General features: G+C 31.6%; 1 protein-coding gene across 2 annotated transcripts in view; it reads right to left on the bottom strand.

The window, feature by feature from the left end:
- Window positions 1-179, bottom strand: part of LOC129988156 (RNA cytosine-C(5)-methyltransferase NSUN2-like) — a 35,716-nt gene extending 35,537 nt beyond the window's left edge. The window contains exon 1 of one of the 2 annotated variants that reach the window (XM_056096308.1): window positions 18-179. In XM_056096308.1, the coding sequence (XP_055952283.1) occupies window positions 18-179 (162 nt within the window). The remainder of the gene's footprint in view (window positions 1-17) is intronic. The other variant, XM_056096307.1, reaches the window with a different exon arrangement.
- Window positions 180-15,706: the final 15,527 nt, after the last annotated feature.

Here is a 15,706-nt window from a genome sequence, read left to right as displayed (position 1 = left end):
AACTTATGACAACTTACCTCCGTTTTCTTATTTTCAGATTGTTTGTCTTGGTCCCGCTTTCGTCGAAAATGCTTTCTCCGTCCTTTCCCCATGTTGTACGATGTTAAACAAAATTTATTTGAAATAATATTTTCCAAATTTTGTGCACAAAATGAAATCAGATTACGATTACGATACATTTGTTCAAACTACAGCTTAGTGACACCACTTTGGCATAGTAGTGCAGTAAAATGTATAGTATGATAAGTTTTTTTTATTCAATAATTCAATTTGGTTACGTAAATAAAGCTTCTACCTTTTGGATAGAAAGGACCAGTGTTATAGTGGATATAAGAGGAGCCAAGGATATAAAATTATTTTTTTCGCTCTATTCATCATCAGAGCTTTGCAAATATAGGAACACAATATTATTTTTTTCGTTCTTTCTTCTATTTTTCTTTTAAAGTGGTATGTATGCACGCACTAAAGTTTTGTCTGAATGGCGTTCTCTAAGGTTATCTCAGAGTATCTATACTTCCCATTGACCTCTGGTTGCTATGGTTCTGAAAAAAGCCAAACTGATTTGAATCCGGTGCTCGAATTTAAAAATACAAAATGGACTTAACGGTAGATTAACCCGAGAGTCGCTATATGGGGCTGTTAATAATAAGAGGGGGGAGGAAAGAAAGGAATTTATTCAGAATATAAAACTACCATATTTGTTAAAATAAGAGTAAGTGCTTATGATTGAAATGGGATGAGAATGGGATTTTTGGCAACAAAGACCGTTATTACCTAATACCAAAGGAGTTCATTCAATAGACGTTTAAAAAAAACCCCATAGAGATTGCATGAGGATCCGAAGATACAGCTTATTGGAAACAGCCTTTTGAATAAACGTTTTGAATAAAGAACAAGAATGAAGATCAATATTAAGTTTGTGAAAAGATTTCACCTATGAGTTGCGCATTTGGAACAAAACAAGATGATATGCTCAATGTTATTTTCAAGATTACAAATTTGACAGTGTGGGTAATTGTGTAGTCCAAATATATTGTACAGAGCTGGAGTTATAATCTTTCGGATTAAAAGTCGTGCAGTTATGGTATCTTCTCTTCTACTTTTGAGCCATGGATTAAAGGAGAACATGGTGGGAACATTGGCTATAGATTCTTGATATTTGCTATTTTGGAAAATGTGACTCGTTTTTTGTAGTGAGATTTCCAGATAATCAGAAATTAAATCTTCTGAAGCAATCCACTCGAGCAATGAGTGCGCCTCCGTGACCATTTTTGCGAGTACGTCTGCCTTTGCATTTCAATGAATCTTTGAATTTCCTGGAGACCTTACCAAACATATTCTCTGATTTAATTTTCCCCTTGCTTTAATTTTGACAACTAATCTATGAATGACTTTTGGAGATTTGATTGTAAGGCATTTTAAAGCTTGAAGAACCGAATAGCTGTCTGTCAATAAAAGCAGATTTTTTCCTTTTTCCTATTACTGAAAGTTCATCCAGAGCTTGACAAAGTGCCAAAGCCTCATCTGTAAATATGGAACTGATGGGAAGAATTCTATAGACGTAGGATTGGTTACAAGAGATACCCACAACAGAAGTGCAGAAGTGAAAGATTGAGATTTGGATGCAATCGTAGCGTTAATAAAATAATCTTGAAGTTGTTTGCATACAGTTTCTTCAAAGAGATCTTTGATCATATAATTAGGAAGAGAAAAGTGCTTACCTTGAAATCTTCAAAATCCTCTCTGAGTTCGAAAAACCCATTTTTAGAAAATGTCAGCTTGTCTGTCTGTGACAAAAATAACTCAAAAACGCGTTGATATACGATTTTTATACCAAATATGTAGATTTCTCTTAAATTTTTAGTAAACTCCGAGCAGATGAAGTCTGCTTGTCCGGCTTTTCGAATATAGGTTAATTCTGATAATTACAAAACGAAGAGAGCTAGATAGATAAAATTCTGTACACAGATTTAACATCTATATTGTAGACATCTATCAAATTTTTATCCAAATTTAACAAGAGGGTTACTGTCTGTCGCTCTGTACTTTCAGAAACATGTAAATGTGATAACTCAAAAATGCAATGACAAATATATGAAATTTGGTTTGTGATTTTGTAACTACGTGTACAAATCGGTTGAAAAAAGGTATTTAAATCATAAATTCGATTTTCGCATACTATTAATGGCATACCAAGGATTAACTTGGCCAAAACACTTGCCAAGGATCACAAGACAGATTCATTAAAAATAGTAAATTCACGCCAAAGGTTGATATGTCGTAACTATTGTACGCCACTGCCATACGAAGTGTTCTCTGACTTGACTAATTTATCAGAGAGTATGCTACAAAGTTTTAGCGAGACCACTCCCGCTGGTTTTCGTTCATTCATTCAGCGTGTTGTAATTTTCAGAATGTACCCCGGCTTATAAGTGTTAAGTGCTTCAGGATGATTGATAAATTGAGTGGGATCGAACTCCCAACATTAGGGTTTGTAGCCGAGTAACAAGACCACTAAGAAAAATTAATTACTCGTGTCCGGAAATTGTTATCCGGCTTATAAGCTTCACCACAGTACTCTTCCTCCAGTGAATCGGAGGTGAGACGAATGATATATGTGTTGCTGTTGAGTGGTGATGTATTGACTGTTGAGGTCTAATGCTCCTGAATTCATTTGAGTAGCGCCAAGCGTTATGGCGATAGTGTGTGGGTGAGTGGTTTCTGTTGCGTCAAGTGAGCCTGACGACTTTGGGTTGCTGCTTCAAGTGAATCTGATGACTTTTTGTTGTGAGTAAATGTCGCCACTACAGCTGTACGAAGATTGTCTGAAGGTTGCATTTGTTTTTTCAGTGCCAGGGTCACCAATGAGGATGGTGAATTGAGTGGGATTGAACTCGTAACGTTAGGGTTTGTAGCCGAGTAACAAGATGACTATAGAAAAGTAATTACTCGTGTCCGGAAGTTGTTATCTGGCTTATAAGCTTCACCACAAGCTATTATCATATAATGAATTCATATTCAAATCATTTCTCTGAATTTGAATTAGACATACGGATATGTTAAAGACCATTCCGTATGTCTGTAATATGCCATCAATGCAAAATGCTTTCTAGGTAACATCGTGACCCACAAAGAATCATGATGTCGAGACAAATTAATACGTAAGACACTTTTGTAATTTAAGTTGCATGCATTGCGGTAGAGAGCACGCTGAGCTCTATCATGCAAATCATTTAGGAAGCTTTAAAAATTTTCTTACTTTTGCTGCTGGCAATTAGGCAACGAAATATTAATATTTTTCTCACACAAGTTTTAAATTTGTATACTTTGAAAAGTTTTTATCATTCCGTGAATGAATTTACCTGTATAATGAGTCACAGAAGCAAATGCAGGTATTATTTTTTTAAACTTTATTTATAGACATTATTAATAGAAGTGCTATTCTATGATTGAATAATAAATTTTAAATAATCTGCATTTCTTTAAAGTTAAGTGAACTCCTTGCTAATAATATTAAATGTGCAATTAAGAACACTAATTATGATATGTAACTACTTTCGCAAGCTGATAAAAAATTAATAATATATATATATATATATATATATATATATATATATATATATATATATATATATATATATATATATATATATATATATATATATATATATATATATATTAGTGCGTTATATATTGTTGTTGATTAATCCCACTTGACAGCTTAGCTAGCCAAATTCATGAAGGATTCAAAACAAAGTGAGAAAATGTTAATGAGTAATATGGGTAGTATCAATTAGCACAAAATGCCCAGCAACAATGTTATAATATCTCCAAGATATTGCCTGGCATTCACAATATTGAACAATATCGTAAATATATCGCACACTATTTTGTGCTAGCAGGGAGTCTATTGCATAAATTTGATAAGAATTAAGATTTTTATGAGCTTCTAGTCGTTGTTTTTTGTGTAGGATTATAGCTATTAAAAACATTTTTACGTTTCTGCTCACATTCTTGATTTACCTTCTAGTGGTGCTTTTTTTATGTGTTTGTCATTCTACATTTGCTTTGTATTTTCACCTTATATTTGTGTGATTCATTTATTTTTCACTTTATATAATAGGACAAATATATGATTTTAGATATTGGCGTAGTATACTTTAAAGTATGTACAGTATACTATGTCTTCCATCCTTTGGACACTGTAACATTCATATTTTCATGCTTATGTGTGTTACTGCTTTTTATATGTAATTTTCAACTTATGTGTGTTGTGTTAACTTATCTTATTTCTTGAACAAGGAATTGGTTTGTTAACTATTTAATTTAAATATTTTATTTTAGTCAAATGAACTATAATGTATACCCTTATTTACCACCCATATTCTAGCAATGACTGTAAGCCTTTCAATAAATAAAAAATGGTTTTCTCCCCAGCGACCTTCAAGGTCTCTTACACCCTTTCGGGTAGGCGGGTCGTCGTAGGGTAGAACAAGACCAAGAATTTATATAAATTCTGCATGTTAATGCACATTTTTTTGTTGAAGGTTTTTCTTTGTGTGTGTGTTTTAAGACGGCAATTATGGTGTCCAAGCCGATTTCAGAACTCTACAGCAGAATGTTTCAGGCTGGTAATTTTGGAAGCAGTGGGCGTCTCTTCAATTTCCCCAGCAGCGTTATCAAATGTTCACAAAACGAATTTTCTTAATTGAACATCTACTTTAATGCGTCCTTTGGGTTTTTTTGCCTATATGGTAAATCAAACAAGCAAGGGAAATAGTTCTTTTAGCAAATTCAATGTACGGTATTGATTGCCTTATCAGCCGCCTGGCTTTTGACTTTAGGGATTTGGCATTGTTTTCGTATCTTTAGCGATATGAAGGGGCCCATTAAAGAAGTCACAGATTACCAAGCTTATTGTGACTAACATATAACGACCGTTGAAATAAACGTAGTCAACAATTTGGTGAAGCAGTTGAATTATAGTATCATCTTTCACTTCATCAAGGATGCCAACAATGTCATGTCGCCAAAATCAAAAAACAAGATGGCTGACGATGACTGTTTTGCAATATTGTTATCTGTTCAATCATCTCTATAAGCGACTTGGCAGTGTTCAAGCCGTTTCAACAGATGACGGAGCAGTACCACATACTCAATCTTACCCCGTTTTAGTAAAGCAGGTTCGAATCGAGTACCAGGTTCTCGCCAAGACGAAAAATAACCAAATTAATAAGGCTTTAAATTATTTGATAAGAAATTTAAGAAAAAAGATTAATTCATTCCGCGACTTATCGTCGAAAGTAGCAGAAAAATAAATAATGAGATATAAATATGCACTCACATATACTACATAATACTCAGAATAAGATATATAATTCTTTGGTTCTAAATTAGCGATATTGAACCTGCGGGAAACTTCATCGTATGCTCTCTAATAATCTTGTCATGCCATAGAACGCCTTGCAGGCATTGGCGTGCAGTAGATACGAAATATTAATATTTGGCGTGAATACAGAATTTTTACTGAATCCATAGTATCATCCTTGGCAAGTTATTTGGCGAATATTCCCTGGCATGCGGTTAATAGTGTCGGAAAATCTTATTTGTATTTTAGACGTGTTTTACCCAACCGATTGAAACAAAAATTTGACATAGAACTATAATCGTAGTTACAAAATCTCATAATAAATTTTGAGATAGTAAGTCATTGCATCTTTGGATTATCTGTTTACGTTTCTGAAAATACAGGCCGATAGACAATCCCTTGTGGGATTTGGTTCTAAATTTGAGAGATGTATAGACAGTAGATGTTAATTCTGGGTATCGAATTTTATCTATCTCTTATCTATTTGCACGTCATAGCTCGCTTCCTTTTGTAGTTATCGGGTAAAATTACATTCGAACAACAGAACAGACAAATTTCAACTGTACAGATTTTGCTCAAACTGGATGGAAATCTACAGATTTTGTATAAAAATCGTATACCAAATTTCATCCATCCTGAGCAAAGCAGTTTTGAGTCATCCTTGTCACAGACAGACAGACAGACAGACGGATATTTTCCAAAAAAGTATTCGAAGGTCTGAAACGTAGAGATTCGTCAAAATCTCGAGTTCGAATTTTTTGACGATGACTATACTTTCTCTATACTACGTATACGAGAAAGTAATAAATGATAATTTCCGAGTAATTAAATAAATGATTTCATTCATATGTGCAGTTTTAGGAAATGTCTATAAGCTTGCAAATAACATCAGAAAATTTTGAATGTAAATAATTTATATTTATACTCAAAAAATAAAACCTTGCTTTAGATGCATTTTTTAAAACAGTTACGTAATTATGAATACTATAATATATTTTAGAAATTCTTCCGATTTTTTTAATAATAAGTTAAAGCTGTATGTCCTGAAACATTTCGGTAAATATTAGGTCTTTACAATTTTGAATTTAATAGCAAATTTTGGGATTTATTTATTTATTTTTGAAAAATTTAACTTTGGCAGACTAAAACATCTAATTTTTAAAAGGAGAATGGCGGTGAACAAGTTTTTTTAACTCACTGTTTGATGCGAATTTATCGCTTTTTTGTTCAAAATTTTGAGTCGGAAACGCTTTATGACAATGAAATATTTAAACATCATGAAATGTACTTCAGTGTTCCCTCGAGTTTGTCTGTTATATAGCCTAATCAAGAAAGCGGACGAGTTTTACTAGCAATTTTATTGCTTTTTTTGTGTACTAATTTTTTTGGTTTATTGAGTTGTACTTCTACGAATTTGCCACGGAATGAGTGATGGGAACTTACGTATGAACGAAGGCATATTAAAATAGATTTTAATCTCAGCAGGTTTAACACTTAGAAAAAAACTTCGGCTAAATGTAAGATTAATGTCCGATCGCCGGTTTGGTGAACCAAATATAATCGTGGCAATTTTTTATTGTAATCCTAAAAGCTGTTTGTTACCATTTTTATTTGTCAACCAAGATGCCGGGCTTTGGGCAAGTTTTTGGACTATTGGCGCGAATTTTACATGCTTGGCAGTAAATTACATCTTAATCTTAAATCTTAACAGGACTTCGTCAGCGTTCAATGTTATAAGCATAATCATCTTGATAACTAAGGATGCACAGCTTTTCATTCAACAACATTAGTAAGACTTAGGATAAATATAGGCCAAAACATAAAAAATCGTGTTAGTTGTCAAAAACAAAACCCGCCAAATATCCACTATCTTGGATGAATACCAGAAATGATAACAAACAACTTTTAGGGTTAAAATAAAAAAATTGTCATGATTAAATTTGGAGAGAAATCTGGTTGAACCGGAGTTTAACCCCCTTCTTCGCCAAATGACGATAACGCGCCAAAGCTGGCAACCTCCAGACTGGCAAACTTATTATCTTTCGCCTTTATTATGCGCTATGATTGGACATTGCTCCCTCGCTTTTGAACATTTCGCAAAACACGGCGCAAGACCGTTGTTGGCGATTTTTGAAAATTGCACCAAGCTGGGGGTTAAACTCCGGTCGTACCAGAAATCTTCCCCGAATAGTTCAAATTTTTTGGTGTGCATTAATAACAAGATTAGACTCTAACTAAGCAATTAATTAATGTTAGACTCACCAGTAATTTAACTGAGAAATATTAGAAAGAAGTATCACAAAACTGAATACAGTTAATTGATTGATCCTTCTCAGCAGTCGCCGAAATATTACTTGATTTAGGATGGTAAGTTGAAAATTTTACTCAAATTGCTGCTATTTATTTTCATTTGGTGGGCATTTTGTCAGGAAGATAATTATATTTTGCAGATTGAAAACCTTAGTTATAGAATTTTTAATCGCAAAAGTTGACATTCTTTATAACCTTATGACGCGAGAAGTATTTGTTTTCCCAGTTCAAGATTTAACACATTGTTGACAACTAAAAATTAATATTCATCTAAATATAATAAATTTCGTTTAGCTGCTTTCTTATATAATTTAAAATTATTTAACTATTGGACATAACATTTGAATACTGTAATACATATTCAGTTTCTCCCCGAGAGCGATAAAATCGTACCAAAGATCTGAAATTCGCTACAAGTCCGCCATGTGGACAGCAGGGAATGATAGTAAACGATTATAAAGGTGGCAACAATTATTGTCATAATAACCACCATATTTGGTGATAAATCGTCAAAAAAACTTACATGGGCATACTTTATTTTCAAATCTAATCTTTTAACATTCCACTAAAACCGTTCAATTTCATAAATATGAATTGAATCCAATGAATTTTGAAATCCATTCGATTTCTAGCACTTATGTAATATTGCGATGATGTTGACGAAATTTGGCGGCTTAATTTTTAAAAAAGAAACAGAAGTGAACTGCTTGAAAAATATTAGACAATGAAAATCGATATAAGGATATGATTATTTAAATATAGCAAGTACATGATAAAATATATTTATACCAAGTATATTATATCACACATTTGTTATATGATTGCGATAATATTATTGATTGTTATTATGGTACTTTTCCGTTAGCCAGGTGCAAATGTCGCCAACTGTGAACCACACGCGAATTTGGCGTAAGAAATTTGGCGGAATTCTACATTATTTGGCGATTTTTCGCTTGCGCCCGGCTAACGGAAAAGTATCGCTCTTATTATCGAAATGGAAAACTTAGGATTTTTAACAGCAAAGGTTTTCATCCCCTAATGAACAGAGAGACAGAGTTAATAAGTATTAAAAAAAAACTTCTGTGAAGAAAGAAAAATTTGGAGAAAGCTCTTATAAAAATAGTTTTTTTTTTTATCAAAATTTTAAGAGAGTGAAATTTCTTGGTGATTGAAAGTGAGTTTGTTTCAAAGGTATGTTCTTTGAGTTGAATACTTCAAACAGTGACGAGAATATGTTCAATGTCATTTTTTTTTTTAGTATAATTACGATAATACATAAATATTTATATATTTTACTTATTGCTTGCGGTATTGCAATGTGTCAAACAACATGAAGTTAAATGAAATACGCAGTTTCATTGCTTATTTATTTAATTTTTTTATTTCGCTTCAGCAATATCAAAATATTGATGATTTTCTTATGAAGAGTTTTGTAACTGTAACTATTAAAAGCTCCACAGTACAAATTTTGACTAAAGCCTTGGCAACAGTTGCAATTTCGAAAACAAATAAATTACTGTAAATGGTCCAGGCATAAAAAAATATCATTATTAAATACTGTTTAGTATCATTTCAGTTTCGACAGAGTACTAGAACTATCATCAACGATGGAATTTTCAATTTATTTCAATAATAATTCCATTTTTTGAAAATTAACAAGATAGGGCCCAAATTAGTTAGATTTTGACAAAAACTGAAAAAAATGTGAGAAAACAACAACGACAACATAAGGCTATCCAGAAAGCTATGACTTTTGGAAGCAATGGCCTCTTCAGAGCCTATTTAAGAATCAAATGCGTCTTCAATCAATTATATGAACGAATTGTTTTTAGGAATAGATATGACGAGCGGAGGAGTTATAAAAAGTTGAAGGAAGACAGCTCCTTTCAAGGGGAGTGTCTAAACCAGTTATCATCCTGTCAGGATATAAAATTCCAAAATGAACTCAGAGAGGTACAAAGAAACGCTGATTTTTCACATGAGGATGGATTCTCAGAGTTTGATATAAATCGCTCCATGCTTTCACTCTGGCATAAACACCATTATGAGCTACGCAAAGTAAGGACACCTTTTAAATTCTTATTTACTTCCCTTAGTAACTCAAGGTACTCTAGGCTGTTAAACAATATAGTAAAATTAAGGCACAACATTTTTAATACTAAGGCCATTAAGGCTAAGCTTTGATATACAATCATTTGGCGCCTTGCGAGGTTGGCAATTTTTTTTTTTTACTAATGTTTGTTTTTTGATGCTCTTCTATTGTTGCTATGATTTTGCGTTTGTTCGATTTAGATATTTTTTCGAATATTTATATCTGTTTCTTCTAAAATGGAATCTTTAATGGATGTTATTGACAAATAAAAGTTCCTGCTGACTGAGAATACACAGTTGGCGAAAACACAACACAGCGTGCTTTTTGACGATTGGTGACGCTATTGCTGCTTTTCGCGCCACATTTGTCCATTTCGATAAAATTTGGCGATAAACTATTTTTCTTTTTTGGCGAAAATGACAATACAAAACTGTTACGAACATTGTATTAAGAAAATAAATACTAAAATATGTTTTGTGCCTGCGCCGTAAGTTTTTATGCTTTGTATCAGAGTGAATGATAAAGTTTTATATAATGCATGTATATTAATTTTCCAAATTACTTCGGTTGAAATCCAGTTTAGGATGACCCTTTACTTCGCCAAGAATGACTATAATGTCAGCCCTTTTGATTTCTGCCTTTGGCAGCTTGACACGTTGACATCCTCAATGAAGTAAAGGAGCATCCTCAACTAGATTTCAACGGCTACTTCATCTCTAAAAATCTTTCCATAATCTTGTTCTTGGCGAGAAAACAATACTCATTCAAATATTGATATTGATTATCTATTGGCATCATACATTATTTACTATTTATCGGCAATTATTATCTGGATTTTAGGATTACACTTCAGAATAACTTAACATAATGAAATTAGATTTCAAAGTACGGTAACTTCGCCAAATTTTACTTTATTTTAAAACAGTACCTCTCCAAATCTGGTATTAAAATTACTGCTTTTAATACTGAAACTGTTAAACGGTTGCCATCATAGCTCTTGGTGAAAGAATCGCCAACATGGCGACTGTAGAATACCATGTTCTTGAGGTCGTGCAGTTTAAAATGTGAAATTCATTAATAAGTTACACCATACTGAAAATCTGAATCTTTTATTTTAACTGACATGCTTTTCTAAGCAACCATAATACTTTTTGACGATGAAGCAACTTGGCATGGATTAGTGGAACCACCACTAACGGAGAGCAGTAACTATAGTCTAAAGGTTTCATGACGTGGCAAGAAATAAACTTTATGGCAATTTTTGAGAAGACTGGCGGAATCAATGTAGTAGTATTTTTGGTACTTACGTATTAACTGCAGGCAAGGTAAAATTCTCCAAAAAATCGCATACTAATCATTTCGTTCGTAATTAAAAATTGGCTATGTTCGCCATTAGCGTACGATTAATATGCTAATAAACTTGCCAATTGTATGCTGTTAATACATAAATATCATATTTTTAATCCACTTTGTCATACCAAATATGACGAAAGGGAAACCATCTATTTTTGATACATCATTGTTACAACCCTAATTATTAATTTCAGTAAATTAAACATATGATGGGACTATTGCAACAAAATAAGAATTAAGAAAATGGTAAATAGAAATGGCGAAACTACTTTTGTAGGTCATATTTTTGTTACCGACAATAAAAATCGTGAAAAGACCATCAAAAGCAACCGTACTGACATGGATGAGGATAAACTCAACTAAGCTAAGAAATAAATTACCTAACATCAAGGAGGTTAAAGTATAAAAGGATTTTACTATATATATATATATATACTAAAAATTATTTAATTATTATACTTGTACACAGCTGAAGTGCTCTTATGGATAAATTTTCTCATCAGAAACTTGTGCAAGAGTTGAAAGCTTAATCGTGACAATAGTATAATTACAGCAAATATTACATTGGTTTTAGACTTAAATGTTTATATTTTATAGTCCTCAATGTAGATTTTGAGATACATACAATTTGCTTACAACGATGAGAAAGTCGTAGAGTACTTGCAGCATTACTAGGTTTGTCATTTATTTGGATGGAGTAATCTATCACTTCTAGTATCGTTCGATAGTTAAATAATAAATCATGACCGACTTTACGACGGAATTTCCTCGGATTTAAAACCCCCGGTGATTAGAATTTAGTTTTAATGATTCTTCGTGGTTTTAGCTCTTGAAAAGTTAGAAACATTTTTAAAACGGCAAAGGTTACCATTCAAACCATGAATAAAATTGACGCTGTTTCTGGTGTTTTACCATTTCAATAGCTGGAAACAATGTATACAATGTAATAAATTGTATACAATGTTGGCAATTATGTAGAAGGATTGCAAAATCTTCAAGCTAATATCAGTATTGAATTGACGGTACTTTCCGGTTTTAACGGCGACCAAAAAAGTGCCAAGAAAAAATTCGCCAAATTATAAAAAACATACTCAAGTGCTTAATTATATGCAGGGTATCTCAAAAGCCTTGACCACGGCTTTTATTCCTTAAATATTGATCATAGACATATACTGTAAATTGCAAAGTTGCATAAAAAAAGGTGAAAAATGTTATGAAATTAATTAAAATTTTCAGGGGATTAAACTTTAAAAAAATGAAAAATTTAAATTTTTATACGGATTCCATACAAAAAATTCCCAATGAGTAAAATGTGCCTCATCCTCTAATTTCAGCAATTTATCACAAAAATTCTCAAAGATCTGATACTGCATAAATGTTGACTTAAACCACTTTTCGATGACTGGATATGAGTTCGGAAAGCGGAAAAATCATGTCGAATGTTCGTGTTTTAGGGGTCGTACACAAATTAACAAAGAAAGTAATGATTGAATAAATAAATAATAATTCTGCTATTTATTGGTTCAAAAATATTAAAAATTTGTCGAAATAATAACGTAAAGGAGCGATTACATAAAGGAAAAATTACATAAGGATAGATTTCTTAAAGGAAAGATTACATAAGTTTTTTTACAAGTTCATTGACTGCACTATTTTTAAGTTATATTCTGTAATTCATGATATAAAATTTTAAAGTATTTTTCAGGAAGCATAGATTTTAAAATTTGTATTTAAAACTAAAGTTATGAAGCATATTTTATTTCCTTATGATACATTCCTGCGTCGCGTCATCTGCACTGAAGCTGTAAACATTTGTATTTTAATTTGTGGTTGACCAACTTTGTTTTAACATATCTTTGATAGTTCTCATGATAAAATTCTGAAAACTTGTACCTGACCTTATTAAAAGATGGGGCACATTTTACTCATGATAATTTGTTTGTATGGGGTCTGTATAAAAATTTAAATTTTGTATTTTTTTAAGTTTAATCTCTTGAAAATTTTTATCGATTTCATAAAATTTTGCACCTTTATTTACGCAACTTTGTAATTTACAGTACATGTCTATGATCAATATTTAAGGAATAAAAGTCGCGGTCAAGATTTTTGAGACACTCTGTACATATAATAAATATAGATCAAATCACGAGCGAATCACATGCTATATAAGTTTAACCAGTGAAATCGCCAAATTAGTGAGATTTTTCTTGGCGCTTTTTGGTCGCCGTTACAACCAAGTACCGAATTGATTGTAATAATACATTTGGTACGTTATTAATTTTCCAATCTTATAAGAAATTGATAAATACTTTTAAACATTTTGTAGTTTAATCCAGAGAGGCGGTTGACAGAACCAATCGAGAGAATTTCGAAAATCAAGTCAAGACCAACTATTTAAAAGATTTAATCCTGTCAATGCTCTTGTTTTATTTATTATTTTATTTTTTTTAAAGTTTTATAATCATTTACTTTATTGTTGCTTCTGGAAATTACAAATATAAATTACAATTTTGATGCTGAATTTTTAAAAAATCTCTTATTAGTTTCATTGTTTTAGTGATCATTTTTTTTTCATTAAAAATTTTATTCTTGTGATGTATGTTGTGACAAGTCATTTAAATGGGCGTTTTATAAGCAAACGAAAATAATAACTTATTTTCTAAATAGAACTTATAACTAAAATATCGTAACCTGGTAAGTTTTACGCCTGATGCATCTGTCTTGTTTTCTACTGACTTCTTAAAATCAACGGTTGCATTTTATGTGCAACGACTTTCAGATCATTAAATTTATAGAAAGAATACTGGTCAGAAAAAATTATCACGCTACTGAAACAAAAATAAAAATTCTTATTTGAAGTTAATATCCAAAGTATTGTTACAAATCTGTAATGTTGTTTTTCCAGCAATGCTAGTTCAATCACTGGAAAGACCGTTTTACGATCATCTCTGTTGGATGCTGATTGGATGCCTTATCAGTGATCCCAGGGCTTGGCTACAAAATAGATAAAACTGGAATTTTCCAGAATTTTGGGAATAGAGCTAATAGTTACCGAGATATACTTGACTGTTCGAGAACATTCACCGCCGTATCTCGGGAACTATAAAAGGCCGTGCGACCGAGCTGGAGGTAGGTTTTAGAGTTCAATTCACGTTAAAAATTTGAACCAGCTCTCTCCCTGAGCGCTTCGAGCAGCGTATCATTGCTGATCTGTGTTGTGCTGTTTGCGTACTGTTGTTTATGAGAAGTACTGCTGTGTATTGTCTTTGTTCGTCTCGGCAGTGAATTTGTTGTCTGCATATTCGTGACTTCGTGTTTAATAAAAGGCTCGTTCGTTATTGAGGCCTGCTGATTGTTTTCACATCATACACCCACTACAATCGAGCCCGGTGAATTGACGGACTTGGTGGAATCCTTAACAGTACTATTTTTTTGTTTTTTATTCTGACGTTGGCAGCGGCAAGAATTCTCTTGCGAACAATTCGATAAAACAATGAAATTTTTATGAATTTCGAAAAATTTTTAAGAATTGGTCGAAAATAGGTATAGTTGGAAAAATAATAATTCGAATTGTGTAGTAATCTTTAAAATGTGTCTCAGAAAATTTTTTTTATGTAATAATAAGCTTTAGTAATAATAAATCGTACGAAAAAAACTTAAAACTTAAGTAATTTTTAATTAACTAAAAAATTAACCAAAGCTTAAAAAAAACTTTTTTAGTAAACAACATTAATCCAAGAAATGATTATGTACAAATTTGGCAGCTCTAGTCTAACGGTCTGCCTTTTTGAATGATTTTTGCATTGCGCAATTACTGAAAAAATATGACAGTCTAGCAATGCCATGATAAAAATTTTCACACTGAATCTTACATGATGATTTTGTTAATGTTTTAATTATTGAAAACATAATTTTTCTTCCTAATAATTTTCCTTTACAACAGAAAAATCTATGAAATTTTGTTTTTTCGTGCTTGAATATTCTTTGATTTCAAATTACTCGTACATTTAAAGAATCTTTTATAACAATAAAAATAAAGAAAATTACAAATAAAATATATTTCGTTTTAATCTTGATGACAAATTATTACAGAGAAATTCTAAATAACAGGGAGTCGAGAAAAAAAGTTGAGTCTGGCAACTGATCTGTCGAAGAATATATTTTCAGAAACGAATTACTTGTATTATCTACTATATTTTTGTATATTACATTATTTTTAAAGCATAGAAACTCTTTCTAAATAACTCAGCATGAAATTTCATTTCAACTGCTAACTGTTCATTATTAGTTTTTAATTTTTTCTGGTTCTGTCATTAAATAATACAACTTTTGCTGGATATATTGAAGAATATAGTGTTAAAAAGTATGATAAAAATATTATATTTTACATGCAGTGTAGTTTCAATTTCAGTTTTCTATTATATCTTTAAAACAAATTTCATATGTAAAAAGTAAATGTAAATTAGGATTTATTTATTAGTGTCTCTCTTCAACATTTTCTTTTTTTTAAAAAAAAATAAATATACAAGATATTTTCATTAAAAATGCAAGGATTTTTTTCAGTTTTTTTTGTTTTGTTTTTT

This window comes from Argiope bruennichi, chromosome 10 (genome assembly GCF_947563725.1).
Source record: "Argiope bruennichi chromosome 10, qqArgBrue1.1, whole genome shotgun sequence".
Classification (NCBI taxonomy): domain Eukaryota; kingdom Metazoa; phylum Arthropoda; class Arachnida; order Araneae; family Araneidae; genus Argiope; species Argiope bruennichi.
This window is presented reverse-complemented; position numbering and strand designations above follow the sequence as displayed.